This window comes from Gopherus flavomarginatus, chromosome 21, assembly GCF_025201925.1.
Source record: "Gopherus flavomarginatus isolate rGopFla2 chromosome 21, rGopFla2.mat.asm, whole genome shotgun sequence".
NCBI lineage: Eukaryota > Metazoa > Chordata > Testudines > Testudinidae > Gopherus > Gopherus flavomarginatus.
In genome coordinates this window covers 15,326,251-15,350,413 of record NC_066637.1, presented here as the reverse complement: position 1 = coordinate 15,350,413, position 24,163 = coordinate 15,326,251, and the positions used below count along the sequence as shown (strand labels likewise).

Genomic DNA, 24,163 nt, shown 5'->3' with positions numbered 1-24,163 from the left:
GCGGGGCTGCGAGCCGGCCCGGGATTGCGGGAGGGGAAGCCGGCGGCACGTGACCGAGCCTCACAAAGCGCCTGGGGCCGAGGGGGCGACGGGAACTGCGGCCCGGGACAGGCGTGTGCGGGCCGGCAGCGCCTCTTGCCCTGGTCTCCGCCCGCCGAGAAGCCCGGAGCCGTAGCGGTGAGAGGGGCCAGGGGTCCGTCAGCCGGAGAAGGTCAAGGCGGGGGGTGTATCTCCGGGGGCCGGTGGGGGCCCCGAATGGGGGCCCGAGGTGCGCAGGGGAGCGGCAGGCTGGGGGGGCATTGCAGCCGTATGGGGGCCTGGGGGGGGCTGGGGAGAGGCAGGCTGGGGGGCACTGCAGCCGTACGGGGGCCTGGGGTGCACAGGGGTGGGGCTGGAGAGCGGCAGGCTGGGGGGCATTGCAGCCGTATGGGGGCCTGGGGGGGGCTGGAGAGCAGCAGGCTGGGGGGCACTGCAGCCGTACGGGGGCCTGGGGTGCACAGGGGTGGGGCTGGGGAGCGGCAGGCTGGGGGGCACTGCAGCCGTACGGGGGCCTGGGTGTGCAGGGGTGGGGCTGGGGAGCGGCAGGTTGGGGGGCACTGCAGCTGTACGGGGGCTCGGGGTGCCTAGGGATGGGGTCGGAGGCTGGGGAGGCGATGCTGGGGTCTCAGGGTGGTGGGAGATGCTGCGTAGCCCTGAAATCTTGCCCCACAATGGACCTGTCCCTCTCCCCTGCCCCCGCAGCAGAGTCTGGCTCCCTGTGGCGCCCACACTCCGGTCCCCGCAGCCCCAGGGAAGCTGTAGTTTGTATTTCTCCCTTTCCTTCTCCGCCTGGCTCCTGACCTCAGCGAGCACAAGTTCTGGTAAGAAGCCCGCTTCTGCCTCTGACTGCTTTGGGGGGCAGTGGCAGTGTCATTATCGCCATGCTACATATGGGGAAACTGAGGCAGAGGACGTGGTTGGCTCAAAGTCAGTCAGTGACAGTGCACAGGGACAAGAACCAGGTCCCCCGATGCCTTGTCCGCTGGACTGTGCTGCCTATTACATACTGATCAGGAGGAAACTCAAAAGAACTGTCAGACGTTTCCCAGTGAGGAGCCCCTTTGTCTCTCTTCACCCCCTTTCGGGGGTTCATTGGGTGGTCTCGTCCCCTGTGACAGGGTCGAGTTGGCATTGGCACCTGGCAATGCAGAGGCACAATAGATAGAAGTGGGCGAGGGAGGGAGGAAGAGCTTTTGCCAGTCTAGGCAGAGAGAGGGTGAAGCAGCTGTGAGGGAGCATTGCTATCCCAAGCCAGGGAGAGACCACACTTTTTGATCCTCCCACCTCACTCCTCCTTACTTTAATTCCTGCACATCATATGATATCCAACTGCCCTCAAGTCCAGTTAAAATTGGTGTTGTGGGTTGTTTTCAAATGTCCTGTACTGGGCTTTAGCTCAGAAAGCTGATCCTGAAATGTTCAATTCAATGGAAAGTAATAGAAAAACAAATAACTATAAACTACTGTTAACACTGGAAAAGCATATCCTTCCCACCCGTGATGGGGGAACAATCTCCTGTGGAGAGAACTGATGATCTAACAGGACTTCAGCTGCTATCAACCCATATCCCAACATAATGATGTCTCTCATAGGCCCCTAAACTGACATTTGTGGGCCTGTGGTGACTGGGAAATGGGATGGGTGATGAGCCCTCTGTCCCTTTGTGCAAAACTCCAGTTGGGCACATTTTGCCTATCTGCAGAATATCTTACACTGGTATTTCTGCCCTGGAACTGCTTTACTAGGAAATATCTAGTGTTCCGGGAAGCACGTGGCACAATTGTAGATGGGAGAAGACAGCTCAGAAGGAACAGGAGAAAAGATTTCCACCATTATGGGAAGGCCAGAATGATTTGAATCTCCTTTCCCAATGTATTAGTATTTTATAACCCCTCTTTGCCCTTCCCTGCCCCTTCATCTACACCAGAATTACATTTAATGAAAGATTAACCTAGAAATACATTCAATTGCGATGTTTCATTTTGCTTTAAGGTTACTTTTTCCTGTCACTGCGAGGTGCCTGTGGTTTGGGAGCTTATTGGGCGGTTCTGAATCATCAGAGACATGATGCTGTTGAAGCTTCAGGTATGATTGTATGTTGGGAGGGGAAGTATTGTGCTAGTACGAAGGCTGCCCTTGCAGTCTAGATGAGATCCGAGTCTGATTAGACCCCACAGAGCTGTGCTCAAAGGGAGAAGTGATTAAACTGTGGCAGTGTAGGCAGCATGCTTCGGTCAGTACCAGTTGATACCTTCCTTTGGCAGTTACTATTTTTTTTTCCTCTTACAACCAAATGTCTGCTTGATAGATCAAGTGTAGGCCTGGGACCTAAGAGATCTGGCTTTGAACAAGCCCCTGAGACTTCGTTTCAGTTTTCCCATCTGTAAAATGGGAATCGCAATCTCACAGGTATTTTTGAGGTTGAATTTATTTTTGTAAAGTGCTTTGAGCTCTTCTGATGGAAGCAGAGTAAGGTATCATTATTAAGTGGGTCACTGTTGGCACATAATGATCAGCTGCTATGCGATCGCCTGCTCATGGGGTATAATTAAGTCTTTTTTGTGCGTGTGTGTTTTTTGTATAGCATTACAAACGCCACGCTAAATGAGCTGGTGAGGTACCTCATCTGTGTATGAAATGGAGACCTTGTGGTTAGTCATCCAGGCTTACAAAGGGTAGCCAAAGTGCAAGTTTCAGCTGCTGTACTTCAAGGAACAACTTTGGGGGTCTGTAACAGAGCCCCACTTGGCTTGGGCTTAGTGGTAATAAGAAATGGAAACTTTTTCTGACCAGCATCTGCCACCGAGTAGAGTTGACAATGCACAAATGTATTGGCACCAACTTCACCTGACTTCATGTCTGGACATGAGTTAAATCACTAAACTCTGAACAAAGATCCTTTCACGCAGGTATTTTGGCTAGAGAAATCATTGTCTCTGTCCTCCTTGAGTGATGTGTAGCTAAAGCTTCGGGGGCATCTTGGTAGCTCGCACGGCTGTAGATTGCTCTCAAAAGACTGAAAACATTTTAGTCCTCTCTCAGAAGAGGAAGGGGAGAGCCCTGCTTCCAGCATAAATCTGGAGGGAGAGAATAAGCCGAGCTCTCTCCATTGTCAGAACCTGCTTTCCCCACTAGTCAGTGGAGATCGGAGCTTATTCATGTAGGCTAGCTACATGCACTAAGAGATGCTGGGGAGTTAGTGGAAGAAAAGAGTTCCAATGGAAATGTCTCTGAATTCCTAGTTGTGAAATTTTCACCTTCCCCTGTTGCTTTTGGGGGTTCAGGAGCAATTTCTGTGGATCTGCTGCACAGTAGGAACCAGCTCTCCACAGAGTATGTGATACCAATATACAGTAAAAGCTGTTTTATCCAGCACTTCACCAGCCGGAAAGCTCTATTAAACCAGCATTTCTGATAGTCATTGAAATTCCGGTTTATCGTCCGGTTGGTGTGGGGCCAGCAGATTGATGCACGGGAGGAGGTGTGGAGTGTAGGCTCTAGGGAGGGAGTTCGGGTGCAGGAGGGGATTTGGGGCAGCAGGTTGGAGTGTAAAAGGGGGCACTTACCTTGGGCAGCTGCCCACAAGCCCTACCTCTCCCAGCTGCTCCTAGGCGGAGGTGTGGTAAGTGGCTCCATGTGCTGCCCCGAGTGCTAGCTCTGCAGCTCTCATTGGCTGGGAACCACAGCCAATGGGTGCTGCAGGGGCAGCACCTGCAGGTAGAGGCAGTGGGCGGAGCCGCCTGCCACGCCTCCACCTAGGAGCAGCCAGGGTAGAGAGCTGCTTGCGGGTAGCTGAACGAGGTGAGCACCCCGTGGATCTAGCACCCTGCACCCCAACCTGCTGCCGCGTCCCCTCCTGCACCCACACTCCCTCCCTCTTAGTTAACTGACGTTTTCACTTACCAGCACATGCACCACCATTCCTCCCAACATCATAGAATATCAGGGTTGGAAGGGACCAGAGGAGGTCATCTAGTCCAACCCCCTGCTCAAATCAGGACCAATCCCCAGACAGATTTTTGCCCCAGATTCTTTAGTCCCCTCAAGGATTGAACTCACAACTCGGAGTTTACCCAGCCAATGCTCAAACCACTGAGCTATAGCTTTTCCTGTCCGTAGCTTGTGAATTGTCCCCGGTTTGGTTGCACATGTCCTCTGGGTGACTTCTCACATATGCTGCTCTCAGGGGATGCTATGGACAGCAGTGAATTTGAACTTCAGTTCAGAACTACAGGTGCTCCTGCTTCACGCTATGCAACACTCTCTTCCTGTTGAGGCATATACCTCAGCCAAGGCTGGAATGATGTGACTTACTGAACAGCCAGTAGTTTTCTCCCAGCCATGGCTAAACCAGTGGACCTCAGTGGGGAATTTTAATCAAGTCTGAGGTTCTCTCACTTCTGATCATCTGGCCTGGCACTGTGGTGGTATTCTGTCTGGGGTCTTCTCCCTCTTACAGTGCAGTGAAGAGATGCAGGGGGAGATGGGGCCTTTCAGAGGGAACAAAGTGGCATGGAAGGGTAGGGGAGAAGAGGGAAACATCTCTGGTTCTAGTTCAAACTCTCCATTATCCACTTGTCTGTTCCCAAAACACAACGTGATTGAAGGCTGCCCCTTTACTATCAAACGGCCTGAGTTTTCCATAGGCAGATCTTGCCCCTGTTCATACCATTGCTGTGCCAGCTCCGTATCTCTGCAGAGCCAGTGGATGTCCAAACAGTGGGCCCAATTCTCTTCTTGCTTATCCTGCTCTAACTTGGCTGGCTTCAGAAGGGTCACTCCTTTCAGAGCCCACAGTGAGAAGAGGATCAGAGCTGATATTTCAATGAAGAGAAGGCAATTCAGGTGTTCTGATTTGTGGCAGTTTGATAATGAGACTCTCTAGTATGAGTTTCTGCACAGCCAGTCAACCAGGCCAGCCTGACAGATAGACTCATAGACTCTAGGACTGGAAGGGACCTTGAGAGGTCATCGAGTCCAGTCCCCTGCTCTCATGGCAGGACCAAATATTGTCTAGACCATCCCTAATAGACATTTATCTAACCTACTCTTAAATATCTCCAGAGATGGAGATTCCACAACTTCCCTAGGCAATCTATTCCAGTGTTTAACTACCCTGACAGTTAGGAACTTTTTCCTAATGTCCAACCTAAATCTCCCTTGCTGCAGTTTAAGCCCATTGCTTCTTGTTCTATCATTGGAGGCTAAGGTGAACAAGTTTTCTCCCTCCTCCTGATGACACCCTTTTAGATACCTGAAAACTATCATGTCCCCTCTCAGTCTTCTCTTTTCCAAACTAAACAAACCCAATTCCTTCAGCCTTCCTTCATAGGTCATGTTCTCAAGACCTTTAATCATTCTTGTTGCTCTTCTCTGGACCCTCTCCAATTTCTCCACGTCTTTCTTGAAATGCGGCGCCCAGAACTGGACACAATACTCCAGTTGAGGCCTAACCAGCGCAGAGTAAAGCGGAAGAATGACTTCTCGTGTCTTGTTTACAACACACCTGTTAATGCATCCCAGAATCACGTTTGCTTTTTTTGCAACAGTATCACACTGTTGACTCATATTAAGCTTGTGGTCCACTATGACCCCTAGATCTCTTTCTGCCATACTCCTTCCTAGACAGTCTCTTCCCATTCTGTATGTGTGAAACTGATTGTTCGTTCCTAAGTGGAGCACTTTGCATTTATCTTTATTGAACTTCATCCTGTTTACCTCAGACCATTTCTCCAATTTGTCCAGATCATTTTGAATTTTGACCCTGTCCTCCAAAGCAGTTGCAATCCCTCCCAGTTTGGTATCATCCGCAAACTTAATAAGCGTACTTTCTATGCCAACATCTAAATCGTTGATGAAGATATTGAACAGAACCGGTCCCAAAACAGACCCCTGCGGAACCCCACTTGTTATACCTTTCCAGCAGGATTGGGAGCCATTAACAACTACTCTCAGAGTACGGTTATCCAGCCAGTTATGCACCCACCTTATAGTAGTCCCATCTAAATTGTACTTTCCTAGTTTATCTATAAGAATATCATGCGAGACCGTATCAAATGCCTTACTAAAGTCTAGGTATATCACATCCACTGCTTCTCCCTTATCCACAAGGCTCGTTATCCTATCAAAGAACGCTATCAGATTAGTTTGACATGATTTGTTCTTTACAAATCCATGCTGGCTATTCCCTATCACCTTACCAGCTTGCAAGTGTTTGCAGATGATTTCTTTGATTACCTGCTCCATTATCTTCCCTGGCACAGAAGTTAAACTAACTGGTCTGTAGTTTCCTGGGTTGTTTTTATTTCCCTTTTTATAGATGGGCACTATATTTGCCCCCTTCCAGTCTTCTGGAATCTCCCCCGTCTCCCATGATTTCCCAAAGATAATAGCTAGAGGCTCAGATACCCCTTCTATTAACTCCTTGAGTATTCTAGGATGCATTTCATCAGGCCCTGGTGACTTGCAGGCATCTAACTTTTCTAAGTGATTTTTTACTTGCTCTTTCCTTATTTTCTCTTCTAAACCTACCCTCTTCCCGTAAGCATTCACTATACTAGATATTCCTTCAGACTTCTCAGTGAAGACCGAAACAAAGAAGTCATTAAGCATCTCTGCCGTTTCCAAGTCTCCCGTTACTGTTTCCCCCTTCTCATTGAGCAGTGGGCCTACCCTGTCCTTAGTCTTCCTCTTGCTTCTAATGAAGCAGGTATCTGTTTCAGTTGTGTTTAAATAAAAAACAGCCCTTTGCTTTTTCTTTTCTCTGCACTGACTCTTCCTTTGGAAGGAAAATAAATGAGGTGATACGGAGTAGGAGGAAGAAATAAATATTCTGTAGCTGCAAAGGGTCCCCCTTATTGTCTTGCTGCATCTCTTATTCAGTCATTACTGATGAACCCAAGTGACTGGAGCCAGACCTACTTCCTACAGTCACCCGACTCCCCTAAAAATCTGTCTTAAAGGCCCACTCTTGAGCATTTGCTTTGGTGAGAAGCACAAGCTGAGTGAGGGGATGTCATAACCCCGAGTGCTACTGGAAAGACATGCCACGTAGCCCTTACGTTTGTTTATAGTGAACTTAGTGCTGACTTGACCGTTCGGGAGACTGGTCTGCTGATAAAGGAATTCAGTCTGATTACCTCTCCACTAGACCACTAGAGGCCCATGAGATAGTAACTGTTTAATTGCAAGGTGAGCCAGCTTTAAACCAACAAACTAGAGCTCAAAGGAGCCATCTGGTGCCTTGTTGTTGTTAATAATACAGGCTTTTTCCTTCTCCCCATTTATTCCAACAGGTTCAGTGTCTGGCTAAAGAGATCTCTCCTGCTGTCTGACTGCTGCAGCCTCCTGACGGTGCTATGGACTCTCAGCTTTGGCAAGGTTCCCTGGGAGGGAATTTCTCAGACTGTCCCAATGGCTCTCAATGGGTGTGGGATGTGTTCAATGAGTGTGCCCAGGATATCCGGGACTTCACCAGTATTGTGTTGGGTCTGGTTTCCATCTTCTGCTTTGCAGGATCTTCCTTCCCGTAAGTAAAACTCTTATGCTGCCAGGCCAGGTGCATGTCCTGGATGCCCAGTGGAGGGGATTCTAGATCTGGCTGGTGTTTTTTCCTTCTCCATTTGTGATGGCTTCCAAAACATAAAGCCAAGAGCCTTCACTGGAAATCTTGAGCACAGCGACTTGACTTGCCGTAGCGAAGGACTTGACTGGCCTTGGCTTTAAAGAGCTGGGTTTAAAATGGGGAGAGGGCTAGTGGAGAAGGAATAGTTCAATGTACAGCTTCAGCTTTGTCATCCACACAAAACAAGGCATTGTTCATTGCTAGTGCTGCTGTGTGCTGTTAAACAGCTGTAGCATTCCATCCACAAGGTAGGTGCATCTCGGTGGTTGAAGTGATTTCTTTATGTGTATAGCTTGATCCTAAAGGCGCCTAAAGTGTTATGCGAAATTGTTAAAAGGACAGACTGTAGATTGGATGACGCAAGGAAAATGCCGATGCTCTGAGAGCTTTTTCCACTTCTAAATATACAGCAAGGTTGTTTCACAATTAGAGGCAGTTCTGCTTATGCATAAATTGTGGTTAGCAAGTTAGCATATAGCAGATCAGCAGGGTCGTTCCCCACACATCAGATTGACATGCAGATCACATGTACACCAGAACCTCTGAGGAGAGCAGTCTGGAGAGGCTGAGCTCAGCAGTCTCTTGGAAGATAAGTTTTGTCCACAGCCCACTTGGAATAGGAGGGTGTGGGTGTGGGTCTGGCTGAACTGCCATATTAGCGCTAACTCATGGTGACTGTTCCTAAACCGGGAAGTGACTCATCCTTAAGCTTAGGAATGCAATCCATCTGCATACGATTGAGCATGTCTGTATCACTCCTGCTGTCCTAGACACCCTTATAAAAGGCACAACAGTCAGATTTGGAAGTGGGTCAAGGCTGGGTGCTCGCTGTAACTGGAAGGCATGTGTCACTACCTTGCTAGCGGGTTAAACCCAGTCTCTGGCCATCAGCTCCCAGCTGCAGTGTCTGTGATAAACTACCTGCTTAGCCCAATTGGACCAGGGTGGGTAGTGATTGACTAAGGTAAATAGCTAGTGGCTCATAGAAAGCAAGCTCTCATTCTCTGCCCTCATAAGGCAGGATCTCCAAGAAGGATTTGATGGTTCTGTCTCCCACAATAGTTTAGTTCTTGTTTTTCAGGGGGGAGTTTTTTGCCCACTTGCAGGAGAAACTCTTCTCACTGCTTTCACACATAGTGTGCTTTGTGTTTTCTCCCCTCCGTTCTAGCCTTTCTCTGAAGAGTCTGTGGCAGGTGCTAGGTAGGGCAGAGCTAGCATGCACTTATGTTCTGAAGATCCAGGCAAATATCTCCCCATGTATGCTAGGCACCTGGACAATGAACCGGTTTACAAAACCCAAATCCATAATGGGTGAGATGCTACTGTTGCCAATTAATACATCAGGGACTATCAACTCCCCCTATTCATTTTCACTCCTAAGCCTCGCCTCCCATCCCCTCAAAAGCTGGGAAGTAGGGAAATGCCATCAGCAGCTTGGAGAAGACCTGGCACAATGGTATCTGATTACTCTGTCCCAGCATGTAGACTTCATCCCCTCTTCTCTAAATGTAGGTCCCCCTGTCTTTAGAGAGACAACGTTGTTCCTGGCCCCTATAGCACTGGTGCAGCCCTGTCCCAGGCCATCTGTCACTCTTTCAGGGGCTTGGAGGAGGTCAGGTCAGATCTTGGGGTGGTGCCAGCATCCTGGGCTAAAGACTGCCCTCAGTGGAATCCATTCACCTCCCAAACCATTTTAAAGCTGTACTCTCCCTGCCCAAGACCTGTTCTTTGGCTGCAAAACCTGACCCAGTGGGTGGGTGCCAATCCGCACTCTGTGAGCAGGATACTTAACATCTTATTCAGGACAAAAACTGCCTAGGGAGGCAGCAGCAGTTAGACTTGGCATAGGGCAACTTAGCCCAAGTCTTTCCATTGCCGTTAACCAGTGGAATGAAGTGTGGAGACTCAGAAACGTATCCGGGAAGTGATAGATGCTCCTCAAAGCATGAACTGAGCCAGGAGTCAATAGGGCATAACCCTCCCAGGAGCACTGGTGTCTGCTCCAGACCAATAGAAAGAGCGTGGCACAGAGAGAGAAGTGAGTTGTTTAGACAGTGACATTGAAGCTATTGGAAGACATGCAGGGAATGCGATCTAGGCTCTGCCATGCCAACATCTAAGTCCCTATTAAAGATCTGCTTTGGTCAGACTGCATATAGTGAATCAAGTTCACTTCTGTATAAATGGCTTATTTCCTTTTCCCTCACCCTCGGATAGTGAGCAGATTCAGAGCGGGGAGCACCTTTGGTCAGTGTTCCCGCTAATTTTTTCCTGCACATGTGCAGAATGAATTTTGTTATGCGCAGCAATATGGAGGTGAGGTGGGACAAAATTCATGTGCTGGGGGTGGGGCCAAGGCGTTTGGAGTGTGGGAGGGGGCTCAGGGCTGGGGCAGAGGTGTGAGTGCAGGCTCTGGGGTGGGGCTTGGGATGGGGGGGCTCAGGGTTGGGGGTGAGGGCTGCAGGGTGGGGCCAGGGACTGGGGCAGATGGTTGGGGAGGGTTCCAGCTGAGGGTGCAGGCTCTGGGGTGGAGCCAGGGATGAGGGGTTTGGAGTGCAAGAAAGTGCTCTGGGGCTACAGCAGGGAGTGAGGACTCCCCACCTTCCCCCCCTCCCCAGCTCACTCTCCCCACATCAGCACGTGGGCAGGGGGGGAGAGGCACCTCTCCCTGAAGCAGCAGCTCTTGGGCTGAGGCCGTGGGATAGGTGCCCCTCCCCTGGCCGTGACTGGTCTGGGTTTGGACTACCTCTCCCCTGGCTGCAACGGGTCTGGGCTGGGGCTGGGTCACCCCTACCCTGGCTGCGGCAGGTCCTGCCCAGGCAGGTTCCCTGAGTCCCTGCACAGCACTAAATAGGCTGCTGCGCGGCCACACAGCTTATAAGGAATTCAGCTCTTGGCAATGTTTGGAAAGTGCTTAGCATGTTACTTCAAATCAATCACTTCAATCAGAATAAAATACTGGGCGAAGCAGGGATCTGTGCATAACACACCACAGCTTAGACTCACAATAAAGTGATCTAGCGTTTTCCATTTCTAAAGCCCTTTGCACAAATAGAGGGTGACAACCTGTTTTGAGGGGGTGGGAGACAGAAACTGGGATGCCTCTATCCTAATCATCCATGCTGCTTCTAAACAAACCAAGAAGCTGTCTAGACTAGACATTGAAGAGCTCAAGGCTCTTCTCATATAAGTGGGCATTTGCCCCAGTGTCCCGCCCCTTTCCCCTTGTTGCCCAGTTTGCTGCATACGTACCTAGCTGCATTTCACAGGGGTTGTAGTAAGTTTGGGGTGACGGGCTATATTAGCCCAGCCCCGGGATTGTTCAGTTACCTGCTGCTCCAAAGTCAGCCAGAAGAAGGGGCTTATGGCATTGGTTTGTGGATCCCATTTTAAAAAGAGGTTCTGCCTCTTGAGGGGCTGTTCGAGGAACAGGGGCAGGGCAGGGATCTCTTGTTAGAGGTGAACAGCCCATCATCCCAGCTAAAGGTTGAACAAAGCTGCACTGGAAACTAGCAGGGCTGCTTAACACCTGGGGCTGCCTAGTGGAGGGGAATGTTCTTGCTGAAACTTTCATGGTAGTGCCTGTTATCTGACTTTTAATATTCCTGTCTAGGTAGATTTAAGGAGGGGATGGGAACAGACTGTCTTCTAAGGTGGGCCTGAAAACCTGCCTTATGCACATTGGGGTTTCTTTCACTTCCCCCTACCCCCTGCAGCCACACTCTGGGATGCCTGCCTTGAGTGACTTTCAGTTTCCATTGCCAAATGAACTCTTGAACCCATGGGGATTTGGCTGAATCAGCAGATTGTCAGCCAGACCTACTGAGCTGATCTGTTACCCAGAGAAGAGTGAGCAGGAACCATACTCTTGTCTGATGTGCATTGCCAGGCTCCTCCTCTTTGGGGATTCTGATAGAAACTTTTCCTATGTGCTGTGGGGCAGCTTAATAGGAACCAGTGTATCCTCAGAGCCAGCCCAGGAGGGTTCCAGCAGGGCATTTGAACTGCAAATCAGCTGTGGCTGCTGCTGGAGATAGGGGATTGGGATTATCAATTGATGCAGTCTTATCCTCTGCGGTGAAGCGCCAGATACTGAGAGTCAGGCTGAACAGGTTTTTTGCTGGCAGTGAACAATAGCTCTTCATCTCACAATAGGCTAATGCAGGGCAACCTGCTTTTTGAGAAGGTTGCCTATGATGGGAAGCTGTGGGCACCTTGTACTTCCTCCTACTGCGAAGTATGGTAAACCTGCTCCCCATGCTGACTCAAAGGGGGAGTGGCCGTGGAGGTGTAGCCCCCGGTCCCTTCTCTACATGCTGGCTTTGAAATTCGATAAGACCCAGAGCAGCATTGTTGTGCCTGGCTTGGTAAACTGAGGCACTGAGACTTGTTCAAGATTGTACAACGAACTGGTGGCAAAACCAAGCATAGAAGCAGAGTCTTAGCTCTCGGGCTGTTGTTCTAACTATTAGACCGAACATTTCCCTTGTGAAAGTGAGAGGTGGATAACACTATGCACAGTGCAGGCAGGTTGTTTGCAAGCATCCCCCACGCAACTCTGCTAATCCTCCTCCGGTGTGACTTGCACCACCCCGGATAAGCCTGAGCTCTGAGAGCCCTGCTGTTGCTGTCTGGTAGACCGCAGGGTGGCAGGCAACAGTCATGGGCTATGTGACTAAGGTGGTTCTGCTCTGGATTTCCCACAGCACAAAGGTGATGGTATTTAACTTGGAGTGGAGAGAGTGAATTTTTGGACTAAGCTAGTTGATCTAAGAGACTCTCCATACCCTCCTTCCTTTCCTCTGTCAGCCCTCATTAATAGTTGTGCCCTCTGGGGTTAGAGTAGCTCTCATTGACATGCCTTTGGTTGGTAGATCAGCAGAGCCAGCTTTCCACAGCCTCGACAAGGTCCTGATTAGGGGCACAAGAGGAAAAAATAGCAGTACTAGTACCTCCAGCGATGTGGGGTTTCATTCTTGATGTATGGGACTTCCTGTAATATGGGCTGTGGCAGTGGGGGGAGGGGACCCACTGAAAGCTCTCCTTGTAACTCTTCTTCCTGGTAAACCCACAGGTGGGTCAGTGCCTTTGGGCTTGTCTACATGAGGAAACTTACCAGCAGAATTGTACCGTAAAGCTGTACTGCAATAGTGTTGCTGATAAATCTCCCTATGTGGATAAGCCCTTAGCCTGGTGCTGGTTTGTACTCCTCTGCTGAGTTTAAAAACTAACATAGCATCCAAATCATCAGGGGATCCCACATTCAAGGAACCTCTGGCCTCTGCACCCCTGGGGTACTGATGAATTGATTTGTGTAGATCTGACTGACTCTCTCTCTCTCTTTTTCCACAGCCAATATTACCAAGCCTGTAAAACAGGTAATATGGACCAGGCTCTCTCCATATACTTCCTGCTGGGATGGCTAGGAGGAGATTCCTTAAATCTAATAGGCTCTTTCCTGGCCAATCAGTTGCCACTACAGGTAATAATTTAGGTTTTTCTCTGTGATTTAAGTCTGGCTGGCAAGGATTAGTGTCTGGATTCTCTGTGTGGGTGGAGGGGAGGAGACGACCTGGCTCAGTGGTATGACAGTGTCTCCCTAGCCAGCGCTCCTTGGGGGGGCGGTCACAAGGGAGAGGGGGAGTGGAGTTAGGACACTTATTAAAAGAATGACCATGATTTTACTTGCTGTCCTACCCCTTTTTTTTATAGGGCAAGATTGTTACAGTAACTAGAGATGGGGCTGAGCCATGCAGATGGGATCTGGAGTTAAAACTCTCCAACATGCCAGCATGTCTGGCTCAGGGCTTTTGCTTTGTACCCTTCTCCCTGGCTGATCAGTAAGATCGCCTTCTGATTGACAGCGCAGATTTGACCCAGGATAGAGGCTGGTGTGCAGTCTGGGACTCTGGGTCTAAGCTCTGCCAGCATCTTGCTCTCTCCAGCATTACAGGCAGCTAAGATCAGCTGACTTACTTTAAAATTAATTTATTGAGCACATGGGCAAGAAAGGTCTCTTGCCCTATGGACTTTCCGAAGGATGCTCTGAACCAAAGAGAAGCCCCTGAGTTTCTGGAGGTTGTCTAGGTCATGGTTGTGGCCTGAGGGAAGGAAGTTTTGCTCTAAGACCAAGAGATGTCCCAATTTCATGCATAGTCTGTCTCTCTCTGATTTTCTTACAGGAGGCAAGGCTAGTTGGTGAAAATCCAGGGCAGGGCATCTTTTCTCCTGCTAGATCAGGGTGGTGAAAGTGTAGCCCCAGAGATCTACATTATCCCCATTTTACAGAGGAGGATAGTGATACTGACCTCCTCTATAAAGTGCGTTGAGCTCTACTGATAAGTGCTGTGTAAGAGACCAGGATTATACCTATTACATTGTAGCTTCCCTCATTCTGGATGTGGCCTGTGGAGACGATACGAGCCAGTGTGCAATGCCTCTGGCTGGATCAAGGGAGGGCCTTGCAGCTGCCATTAGCTGGTCCTCTGTAGTCAAACTGAGGATAGCTGCTCAGCTGAACAGTCTGGGAGTCCATCTGTGATGAGCTAAGGGAGGCGGTTCTGTCGTATGACTGACAACTGTGTTTCCTCCTGCAGGTCTACACTGCCATTTACTACGTGCTGGCAGACCTGGTCATGTTGTCTCTCTACCTCTACTACAAAGTCAGGAACCAGAGCAGAGGCTGTGAGTTGATGGTTACCAACGCAATCCGGCAACACTTGCATTTGCAAAATTTAACTTTGGAAAGCTGCTTCCTCCTGCAGCGGCAGGAATAATGATGGCGGTGGGAGGAGGTCGGGCAGCAGCCTGCTGGGCTCAAACATCTTTCCTGTTCAGCCATGAGAGCACAGCAGGGGTATGGTGCTGAAGGACACCTCAGGGTAGCAGTACCATGAAGTTACACTATTACAACTGTTAGCAATAGGAGGGCCCTCTTTCCCGCTGGGGCAAGCATCTGACTTTTCTCTCATGAGATTAAGATGCCAAAATATTCCCAAAGGGCTCCAGGCTAGAGCCAGATTAAAATCCCCTAAACGCTAATGTATTGAGACAGGAATACTGTAAACTAGAGTGTATTTAAAAAAAAAAAAAAAAAAAGACTGGCAACTAGACTAGCAAGTGAGACCATTTACTGGGTTCAGGGCTTGCAGCCTAGCCTGTAAACCTGGAACTCCCTGTGGAGCTGGAGCTCTGGCTGTTTCTGAGCGGCTGTTTATCCTGGTAAAGAGTCTGATCTCTTGGCACCTTGGAGCTTCCTTAATCTGCCTCTAAGCATAAACAAAAGCTATACTGGCCTAGGGCAGTGGTTCTGGATGCCCGCAGGCCACTTGTGGCCAGTCAGCACACAGCTGTGGCCCATGTGATATCATCAGGGCCATAGTGTGTGTGTGTGTGTGCACACGCGCGCAGCCCTCTTAACACACAGACCTGCCTATGCAACCCACAATGATAAATAGGCTGAGAACCCCTGGCCTAGGGCAGGGGTTCTCAATCTTTTTCTTTCTGAGGCCCCTCCCAACATGCTATAAAATCTCCACAGTCCACCTGTGTTACAACAACTGTGTTTTCTGCATATAAAAGCTGGGGCCCGCATTAGGGGGTACCAATCAGGGAAACTGTCCATGGCCCCATGCCATAGGGGCCCCTCAAAGCAACATTGCTCAGGCTTTGGCTTCCACCGCAGGTGGCAGGGCTCAGGACCCTGGGCTTCAGCCCCATACAGTGAGACCTTGCCTTTTTGCCCTGGGACCCAGTGAGTCTAATGCTGGCCCTGCTTGGTGGACCCCCTGAAACATGGTCATGGCCCCACAGGAGGCCCCAGATCCACTACTTGAGAAGCACTGGCCTAGGCATTTCCTGCAGTTTTAATGGCCATCAGCTGTGCTTTGGGTCCTCTGCTAATCCTCAAACACTACCCTGTGTTTTGATAAGTATTCAGTGTTTGAGCACAAGTAGAACTTCTCCATAGGACTTGTTTACAGTGGAGTTAGACATGAGGTTCTCAAACTGGGGGTTGGGACCTCTCAGCGAGTCATGAGTTATATCATGGGGGGGTCACAAGCTGTCCGCCTCCACCCCAAGCCCCACTTTGCCTCCAGCATTTATAATAGTGTTTAAATATAAAAAAGTTTTACTTTATAAGGTGGGTCACACTCAGGGGCTTGCTGTGTGAAAGGGGTCACCAGTACAAAAGTTTGAGAACCACTGCACAAGCATGCAGGGACAAAAATCAGGCTGCGGCACAAAATGAGTTACACCTAGCAAAGGACAGAAAAGACAAGAAGAGGTTCTATAAATACATTAGGAGCAGGTGAAAGACAAAGGAAACTGTAGGCCTTCTATTTAGTATGGAAGGAGAGCTAACAACTAATGACCTCAGGAAGGCTGAAGTGTCTAATGCCTATTTTGTTTGTCTTTGCTAAAAAGATTAATGGTGATTTAGATACTCAACACAATTGATATTAACAACAAAGGGGAAGGAACACAAGCCAAAATAGGGAAAGAACAGGTTAAAGAACATTAAGGTAAGTTAGATGCATTCAAGTCAGCAGGGCCTGATGAAATTCATTCTAGGTACTTAAGGAACTAGCTGAAGCATTGGTATCACTTATCTTTGGAACCTTACCCATCTATGAGTTTTCAAAAGAACTCGAAGGGCAAACATGGCATCTTTCTTTTAAAAAGGGGAACAAAGAGAACCTGGGGAATTGCAGACCAGTCAGCTGAACGTCAGTAATTGGAAGGATAGTGGAACAAACAATCAATCAGTTTGTAAGCACCTAGAGGATAATGGAATTATAAGGAATAGCTAGCACAGATTTGTCAAGAACAAATAATGCCACGTTAACCTAACTTCCTTCTTTGACAAGGTTATTGGCCTAGTGGATGGTGGCGGGAGGAGCAATAGATGTGAGAGATCTTGATGTTTAGTTCTCATAAGAAAACTAGGGAAATGTGGTCTAGATGAAATCACTACAAGGTGGGTGCACAACTGGTTGAAAGGCGCTATTTACCAAGGGTTTGGTGTCAAACTGGGAGGGTGAATCTAGTGGGTTTCTGCAGGGGTCAGTCCCAGGTCTGACATTAGTCAATATTTTCATTAATGACTTGGATAATGGAGTGGAGACTGTGCTATAAAATGTGCACATGACACCACGCTGGGAGGGATTGCAAGCACTTCAGAGGACAAGATTAGAATTCAAAATGAGGTTGATAAATTTTAGTCTGAAATCAACAAGATATACGTTAGGATTTTTTCTTCCTAAGTGAAGTACAACTACAAAATGGGGAATAACTGGCTAGGTGGTAGTACTGCTGAAAAGGATCTAGAGTCATACTGGATCTCAAATTGAATTTGAATCAATATGTGGTGCAATTGCAAGGGAGTGCTAAGGCTAATATCATTCTGGAGTGTATTGACAGGTCTTGTATGTAAGACGTGGGAGGTAATGTACCACTCTGCTTGGCAGTGGTGAGGCCTCAGCTGGAGTACTGTGTCCAGTTCAGGGTACCATGCTTTAGACTCCCTCCAATTTGTCCATATCTTGTCTCCTTTTAAAATCTTCTCCTGAAAAGTTGTGAACCCAACATGACAGCACTGATAAAGCAGGAGAGGCTGAAAGAAAAGTGCTGCTACACATGTCTATTTCACAAGAGTTTGTGCAGAATCAGGGCCTTAAATATGTGCTCTTGAGTGGTATTAAGATAGAAAAACATTAAAGGATTTTTTAATCTTGGCAGTGTTCCTTTTAAGAATGTTAAGCCCAGAACAATTTCCTTTTTCATAGTTAATGAATTGGACTTATCACCATGAGATAGCAAATGTGGTTTTTTAATCTCTTTGAAGTTACTTGGCACTAACTATATGACCACAAGCTTGAAACAAAGAGCGCCTACAGTGGCGCTGGAGGCATGACTTCCTGCTTAGACCGATGTATCCACACTGGCACACTATTAAATAGAGGTGTAGGAGAGGCAGGAGGGACTATGCGCTGTTTGCCTAGGGTTTCAGACAGAATCATAGTTGGGGTGGCTAGCCTGTTCTGCTGCCAGGACAGCACTTTAGTTTCTAGCATGCTGGCTCAATCAGAGCTAGCGTGAGGGTCTCTCTCGTCAAGCCGGAAGCTACGTCTTCCAGCTCCAATGCAGACATACCCACAATGAAACCACGTAGATTTTTGGGTTTTTTAGAATTCCTTTTATTCTACTATTTTTTTCTTTCTTCACCAGGAGGTCTTGTAATGGCAAAAGGAGGGACCGCTTTACTCTTTAACTTTTGATTAATCAAATATCTGCACTGAAGGCAGGCGCTGCTAACCTGTGATGTGTTTAAATGTCTGCCACATGCATTGCATAGCCCTTCCCCAATGTCAACATGTGAAGAATGGAACTTGGTTATGGAAGGCTTGCCTTCAAGAGAAATTTGAACCTGCCACTGTGGAACTGATGCGGCCTCCTTCTGTGGGATGGCCCTGGTTTTTCTGGAAGTGATGGGATGCAGATTTAACTGGAATCCAAGTTGCCTTGCGTAGTGTCATGGACACACTGGCTCCTATTCTTTGGTGGCACTTGGTAACTCACCTCTGCTTTCTCTTTCCAGTCTCTGCTCCAATTAATGCAGCCTTTGCCTTCGTTTTTGTGGGAACCGTGTCAGCAACATCTTTGCTGGGCAGAGCTAGCTCCACAGTTGAAACAGTGACATTTAAAGGGAGGACTCTCCTGTCTGCCACAGTGGATGCAGCTGGATGTGAGGTGAGCCCCTCTCGATATATGGGGGCAGGGAGGAGGCTGAGGATTTGTGGGAAAGGTGAATAATCAGTTTGAAATGGGAATGTCCCACAGAGAGAGAGAGCTGGCAACCTTGTTATGTGACAGTTTCAGCCAATAGCTAGCCAGGCAACTCAAAAGAACTATTGACCGGGTGGAAAGACAACATTGCATACCTGGGTTTGGTCAGTCACGTGACCTCACTTTGCTACCAGATGCCTGTAAATCCAAGGGTACAGTTCTGCTTGTGCCTTGTACAATGCATAACAGTTGGGTGTTTTATGTCTTACCCTGCAGCCTTTCACCAAGAAGGAAATCATTGGCTTCACTGTTGGCTCTATCTCCTCCTTGCTGTATCTGTTCTCCCGAGTGCCCCAGATCTACACTAATGTAAGTGCCCCACTGGAGGTGGGGATGGGATCCAACCTGCCGCTGGGGCTATCTTCCCCTGGGGAAGGTGAAAGGAGCGCCCTTTCTGCTGAGATTCCAGAGCTGGGAGTAGGGGAGTGTCCTTTATCCCTAAGGGCTGCTGATGCAAGAGGCAGAGGGCTCTAGACTACTAACCAGCTGTTTCCAGAACCTTCCCAGGGGCCATTTCTCTGTATTTTTCACATTGGGTCCTGACTGACTAAACCTTTTGACTTTCATGCAGCAGCTGTTTCTCCCCTTCTGGTTAAAATGTAAATATCCCATGGTGAAGGTGGGACTCTAATTTTGCTTAATATTTTACAACTGGGTCTGGAAGACTACTGGTATTGAGCCCACTCTATCCTTTAGGACTCCTGTTCTGGTGGGTATCTTTGTGGGGAGAGGCGATGAACAAGGGATGCAGCTGCTGGCCAATTCTCTGGGATACAATTCCCATTTTAATTTTCCCTACTCTTCTTGAAGCATCTACTAGGGAGACAGCAGAGCATGGTCAAGTGATCCTACGCATGCCAACACTGTCTAAGAAGCTTGTCCTTCAAACAGTGGATACCAGCACTCAATAAGCTTAGTCATCTTCTAGATCCTCCTCCCTTTGCATATCCCCTGGGAATCCATGCCTGGAATATCTAGCGTATTTCTGCTAGCAAGGAAGTCTTTATTCTCCAACCCCATCTAATATGGCTTCCTCTTCCAGTTCAAGAGGAAATCTACCGAAGGGGTGTCATACTGTCTTTTCGCTTTGGTGATGCTGGGGAACTCACTGTATGGAGTAAGTGTGCTTCTGAAGAACCCAGACCCAAGGCAAGCTGAAGGCAACTACATCATTCATCACCTCCCCTGGCTGATTGGCAGCCTAGGGGTCCTGTCTCTTGATGTGATTGTATCCTCTTCTGGTAATGCTCTCTGGCCCACCCCTCCAAGCTTCTGTGGTGTTGTTTCTAATGTTCTGCACAAAAAAAAACCATTAAAAAGCTGGTCTCTTCTGGGATGGTGGGTGGGCAGGGCTGTTCAGAGGCAGATTTTTGCTGATGCTGTTACACAGCCAACCTGTGCTTTGCAGTTCAAGTCTTCCCCCTGTGTTACAGTGATCTCTTACAATAACGTTGGAACAATACATGCTTAATATAGTTCCTAGCATGAAGGGTCCCTGATACTCATTTGGGGCCTCTGGTCACTACCCTAATGCAATAAAATACATAGTCCTTAGCTGTAGATCTCAAAGAGCTTTACAAATGAGGTAACCATGATTATCTCCATCTTTCTATGGCAACAGGTGCATGGTTACTATTGTAAGTACCAACCAGCCTCTATTTTCCCCCGGCACTAAAGGCTTTCTCTCTAGGCAGAGCGACCTCATTTCTCCTATCTAGCCCTGGCTATAAAGGAAATAAGACTTAACACCTCCTCAGATCTCCTTCCAGTTCCTTGCCTATCGGAAGAGAAGACCTTGCACTTCTGATGAGAGAGAGGCCTTGCTTGGCAAGCAAGATGAACCCCTTGACAGCTGACAAAGGAACTGTCCCTCAAGCAAGAATGGGATACTGGTGAGAACTCTGGCTTCAAACTAGGGCACAGCGAGTTGCCATCAGGTTCCTAGACCTGTTTTCTGTTAACAGGAGTTGCCCAAAGAGGAAGTAAGCCAGTGTGTGGTATGATGCTTCCTGCAGAAAGTGCTTGGCCACCTGGCAGAGGACTTTCCTGGTAGATCGCACCTACTTGTATTGATGACTCAAAAGGGATGAAATACAGTGACATTTCTGTACCTGGATCGTAGTCACTTTTAAAAACTAGCTGAATTTGATTCTACTTTCCTTCCTCCCCTCCAGAAGGCTGCCCTGAGTCAGCTCTGCATCAGACATTACTAGCAAGAACAAAAAAATCTCTAGGGGATGGAGGGGACAGGATGCTGTCTCCCTTCCTGTTTTAAGCCAATGAACACAGATGCTGTGAGCGGCTGCCATGTAACTTCACTTTTAATGGTTTATCCACAGTGGCTCCCTTTGCCTATGTGAATAATGTTGCACATTTTTCTTCTGGCAGCTGAGGCTGGGAGTGAGGCCAGTGGTGGGGTTGGGGAGAAGCATTTTAATACACGTGTGTATAAATATTTTATCAGCCAACTTTCTAGAAAAATAAATCTTTGTCCAACATGCCTCCCTTGGTTTTTATTTTCTTGACTCCCAAAGCCACTTCAGTTTTGGCTTGTCTCCATTCTCTCCCATTTGTACAATTTACTCTTTAAAATGGTCTTGCAGTATGACTACCCCATACCTATGACCATTCACTTCCCCCTCGTGAACTTTCATTGGGTCCTGGCTGTAAGTTTTATTTCACATCCATTCTTGCTCTAGAGGTAAGCTTTTTCCCTTCATTTCTAAAGCAGCTATGCTGGCAGGGACTAACTTAGCTATCTGCCAAGTAAGATGGACCATATATCTCCATCTTCCCGTTTTCAGTATGCGCTGTCCACTGAGAGAACTGCTCCAGGCAGCAATGCCTTCTAGCAGGATGGGCCTACACCAGTATTTCTTGCATGTGGCCACCAGAGGCTTTTCTTGTAGCTACAGTCTCCTGGACTGGGCAGGAAGCAGTGGCCCATCTCCCAGGGCTGCCAGTAGGGGCTGGGTTCCCTCCCCCCCAAAAAAACACTGGTTGTGCAGGCAGCTGGTGAATTCCCCACTCTTTTCCAGGGGACAGGCTTCAGACTTCATCCATGCAGTGACAGGCTCTGATTTCAGGCTCCAACCCTTGGCCCTGGGTCCCACTGCCTCCCTGCCCATCTCCCTCATCAAGGGTTTAATTTGTCCTAGGGCTGAGTAAGTCTGCTGTGAAAAGTGATATTTGTACATTTATAATATCACTTTTCACAGCAGTAGACTTATGGCTAGCAAGTCTATTTAAAAGAAAAAAAAAAACCCCAACGTGCAAAGCACCTTCTGTTTCTATTCTGTTTATGTCCACTGAAGATTAGACAAATGTACATTTTTGTTACTGAGTTTGCGGGGGGAAAAAACCCTACATAAATAAATTACAATGATATGGACACGTATATCTGCATGTTTGTTTTTCCTAAAGCTAATTATTTTAGGACAAATTTGTCAGCACAGCCATCAGCAAGAGTTGGTGGCCTCAGAATATGGCCACCAAAACATTTGTTGTGAAAGCCCCTGGCCTAGACTATATCCCTACTGACCCATCCTGTAGCTGAGTGGGCTGTGGCAGCTCTCCAGGCAATGAGACTAAGTCAGAGGTGATTCTCAAACTTCTTTTCTAGGAAGAAGCTACTCTTCCCCCATTCTGGGGTGTTGTGTGGCTGAAAGAGAGACTTAACCTCCTACTTTGGTCTAAACTAGACACTAACTACCCCTTTTCATTTCACATCCGCTTGAAAGCAGAATTGTTGGTGACAGAACTTGCAAATATTGTGGGTATGAGGCCAGACCCAGACAGTGCTGCTACAATAATCCTTCACTGGGTTTTATGCTTCCTGAGTTGCAAAGGGTGCTCCTGTCCCATAGGAAAACTGATTTCGTAAAGGTAGAGACAGGAGGTAAAAAGCTTTTAGTGCTGTTATAATTCCATAAAAGCTATATCGAGAGCTCACTTTGCAGTGGAGTCAGACACCACTGCAGGAGTAGCTGTGCCCTTCCCAAGAGGCAGCAACCAGTGTTCTAGAAACAGTTCAAGTAGCTGCCTGACAGAACCAGAGTGGGAAGGGGGCAGCTACAGCCATGATTAACCTCCAGTGCTGGGGGAGAGGGGGTTTAATGCAGAACTTAAGGGGCAGGATGGGGTACTGATTGGCAGTGTGACAAGCAGAGGGGATTGGGAGCTAAGCCTCCTCTATTCTATTCCTAGCTCTTACTGTGACCACCTCTGTGCCTTAGGCATTTGTAAAATGTGACTATTTACTTACCCTGGACTTTTCCTATGGCTTAGAGATAAGAGCTTTGCTCCAGGCAGCAAGTGGGCAAAATCCAAGCAGAACATCCCAACCTGGCCCTACATCTGTGTCAAAGTAGCTGGTCTGTGCTTGTAAGCTAAAGAGCTTGCACCCCAATTCCATCTTACACCACACTGCAGAAGCCTTGTAAAACAGAGGAAAGCGTCATCTATTGAGTCAGAGAGCTGTTGCGGTTGCTTCCATTAGAGGTGGGAGTTTGCCTCCAAGCCTTGCTAGAGGCACTACTGCCTCTTGAGCTAGGTTTTTTGTTTTGTTTTTAAAAGCAGGGGGATGTTGTGCTATGAGCTGCCTCCTCAACACTGTCCAAGCTTGGGTGGGTGGCTAGCCCTTGTCCCACCATCCATGTTATCTGTGGTGTGCTAGCTTAACCAGTGTTAGCATATGTCTGTTCACCCAGACTAGGAGGTACACACTCCAGCTGCAGTGTAGCCATACCTTAGATCCCTACTACCTCAAACCAGCCTAGCTCATTGCACTCCACATGGGTGCACCAATGGGCCAGTTGGTGGCTACTGATGCCTTTTGCCATGAGGCCTGCACTGACTGCCGCTAAAGGCCAAGTATGCTTTAGTGTACAAAAGGCTGACTGGTCCCAGCTTATATTGTCCGTATCTGTTGTAAAGGTGCAGAGGGAGAGAGTCTCTTCACTAGCGTTACAGCAACCAGCACTTACTTGTATAAATAGTTCAAGTCGTCTGTTATCAAAACTCAGCTGGTATAGGAAGTGTGCACTGTATTCCTGGATTTGATGGAAGAAGGGGAAAGGGAGCACCTACCTTTTAAAGCTTCCTTGCCAGAGAAGGTGAGGGGGGAAGGTCTTCAAATCCTAACTTTTGTGGGAAGAGGAGGGGAAGGGCAGGTTTGTGTGGTTTGTTTTTTTTTAAACTGCTGGCTGATGCACAGCAGGTACAGTTCCTAGAGCAGGAAATGAGCCTGTAGCGATTCTGTTCACGGTACAGTTCAAGCACAGGCTCGAGCAAGCAGATGAATGCAACAAGAGTTCAGTTTTTCCATCATCCTCATCCATTTGGCTTAAAAACTTGGTTCATAGTCCTATACTTTTCATTATAAAATGTACCAAGGAATTAACATAGCTGGCTCACAGTAGCACTAAATTATTAGTCCTTTGCTACTAAAGGGAAGGAGGAAAGCTTTTTTGTTTTGGTTTTTTTTTGGTTAAAGGAACAGCTACTTGAGGGCAAGATAGTCAAGCTTTCCACCATCTAGTGTTGTATTTGGTGCTATTGCTCTATGCAATCAGTAGCACTGGGGCAGCCATGAGGGCTGTATAACCCCACACCCCTCTCTCATCTCTAGTCACCAAGTAGCTCTTGGTAAT

General features: G+C 48.1%; 1 protein-coding gene across 3 annotated transcripts; it reads left to right on the top strand.

Annotated features, from left to right (window-relative positions):
- Positions 1 to 57: 57 nt before the first annotated feature.
- Positions 58 to 21,638, top strand: SLC66A1 (solute carrier family 66 member 1). Of its 3 annotated transcripts, none has more exons than XM_050931352.1 (10): positions 58 to 177; positions 745 to 860; positions 2,033 to 2,125; positions 7,336 to 7,568; positions 13,017 to 13,146; positions 14,261 to 14,348; positions 18,265 to 18,416; positions 18,729 to 18,821; positions 19,555 to 19,740; positions 20,270 to 21,638. In XM_050931352.1, exons 4-10 carry the CDS (start codon positions 7,399 to 7,401, stop codon positions 20,366 to 20,368), a joined length of 918 nt encoding a protein of 305 aa, XP_050787309.1. In that variant the 5' UTR covers positions 58 to 177; positions 745 to 860; positions 2,033 to 2,125; positions 7,336 to 7,398; the 3' UTR covers positions 20,369 to 21,638. The 3 variants fall into 3 exon arrangements, with proteins under 3 accessions (XP_050787309.1, XP_050787307.1, XP_050787308.1); XM_050931350.1 differs by having other exon boundaries at positions 742 to 860; XM_050931351.1 differs by lacking the exon at positions 745 to 860.
- Positions 21,639 to 24,163: the final 2,525 nt, after the last annotated feature.

What these genes read in the sequence shown, in the direction of transcription:
- SLC66A1 (XM_050931351.1), top strand. Translation starts at nt 7,399, where the DNA reads ATGGACTCTCAGCTTTGGCAAGGTTCCCTGGGAGGGAATTTCTCAGAC. An exon ending in CCAATCAGTTGCCACTACAG is followed by an intron (nt 13,147 to 14,260) that starts GTAATAATTTAG and finishes TTCCTCCTGCAG; the next exon opens with GTCTACACTGCCATTTACTA. An exon ending in TCCTGTCTCTTGATGTGATT is followed by an intron (nt 19,741 to 20,269) that starts GTATCCTCTTCT and finishes ACACCTCCTCAG; the next exon opens with ATCTCCTTCCAGTTCCTTGC.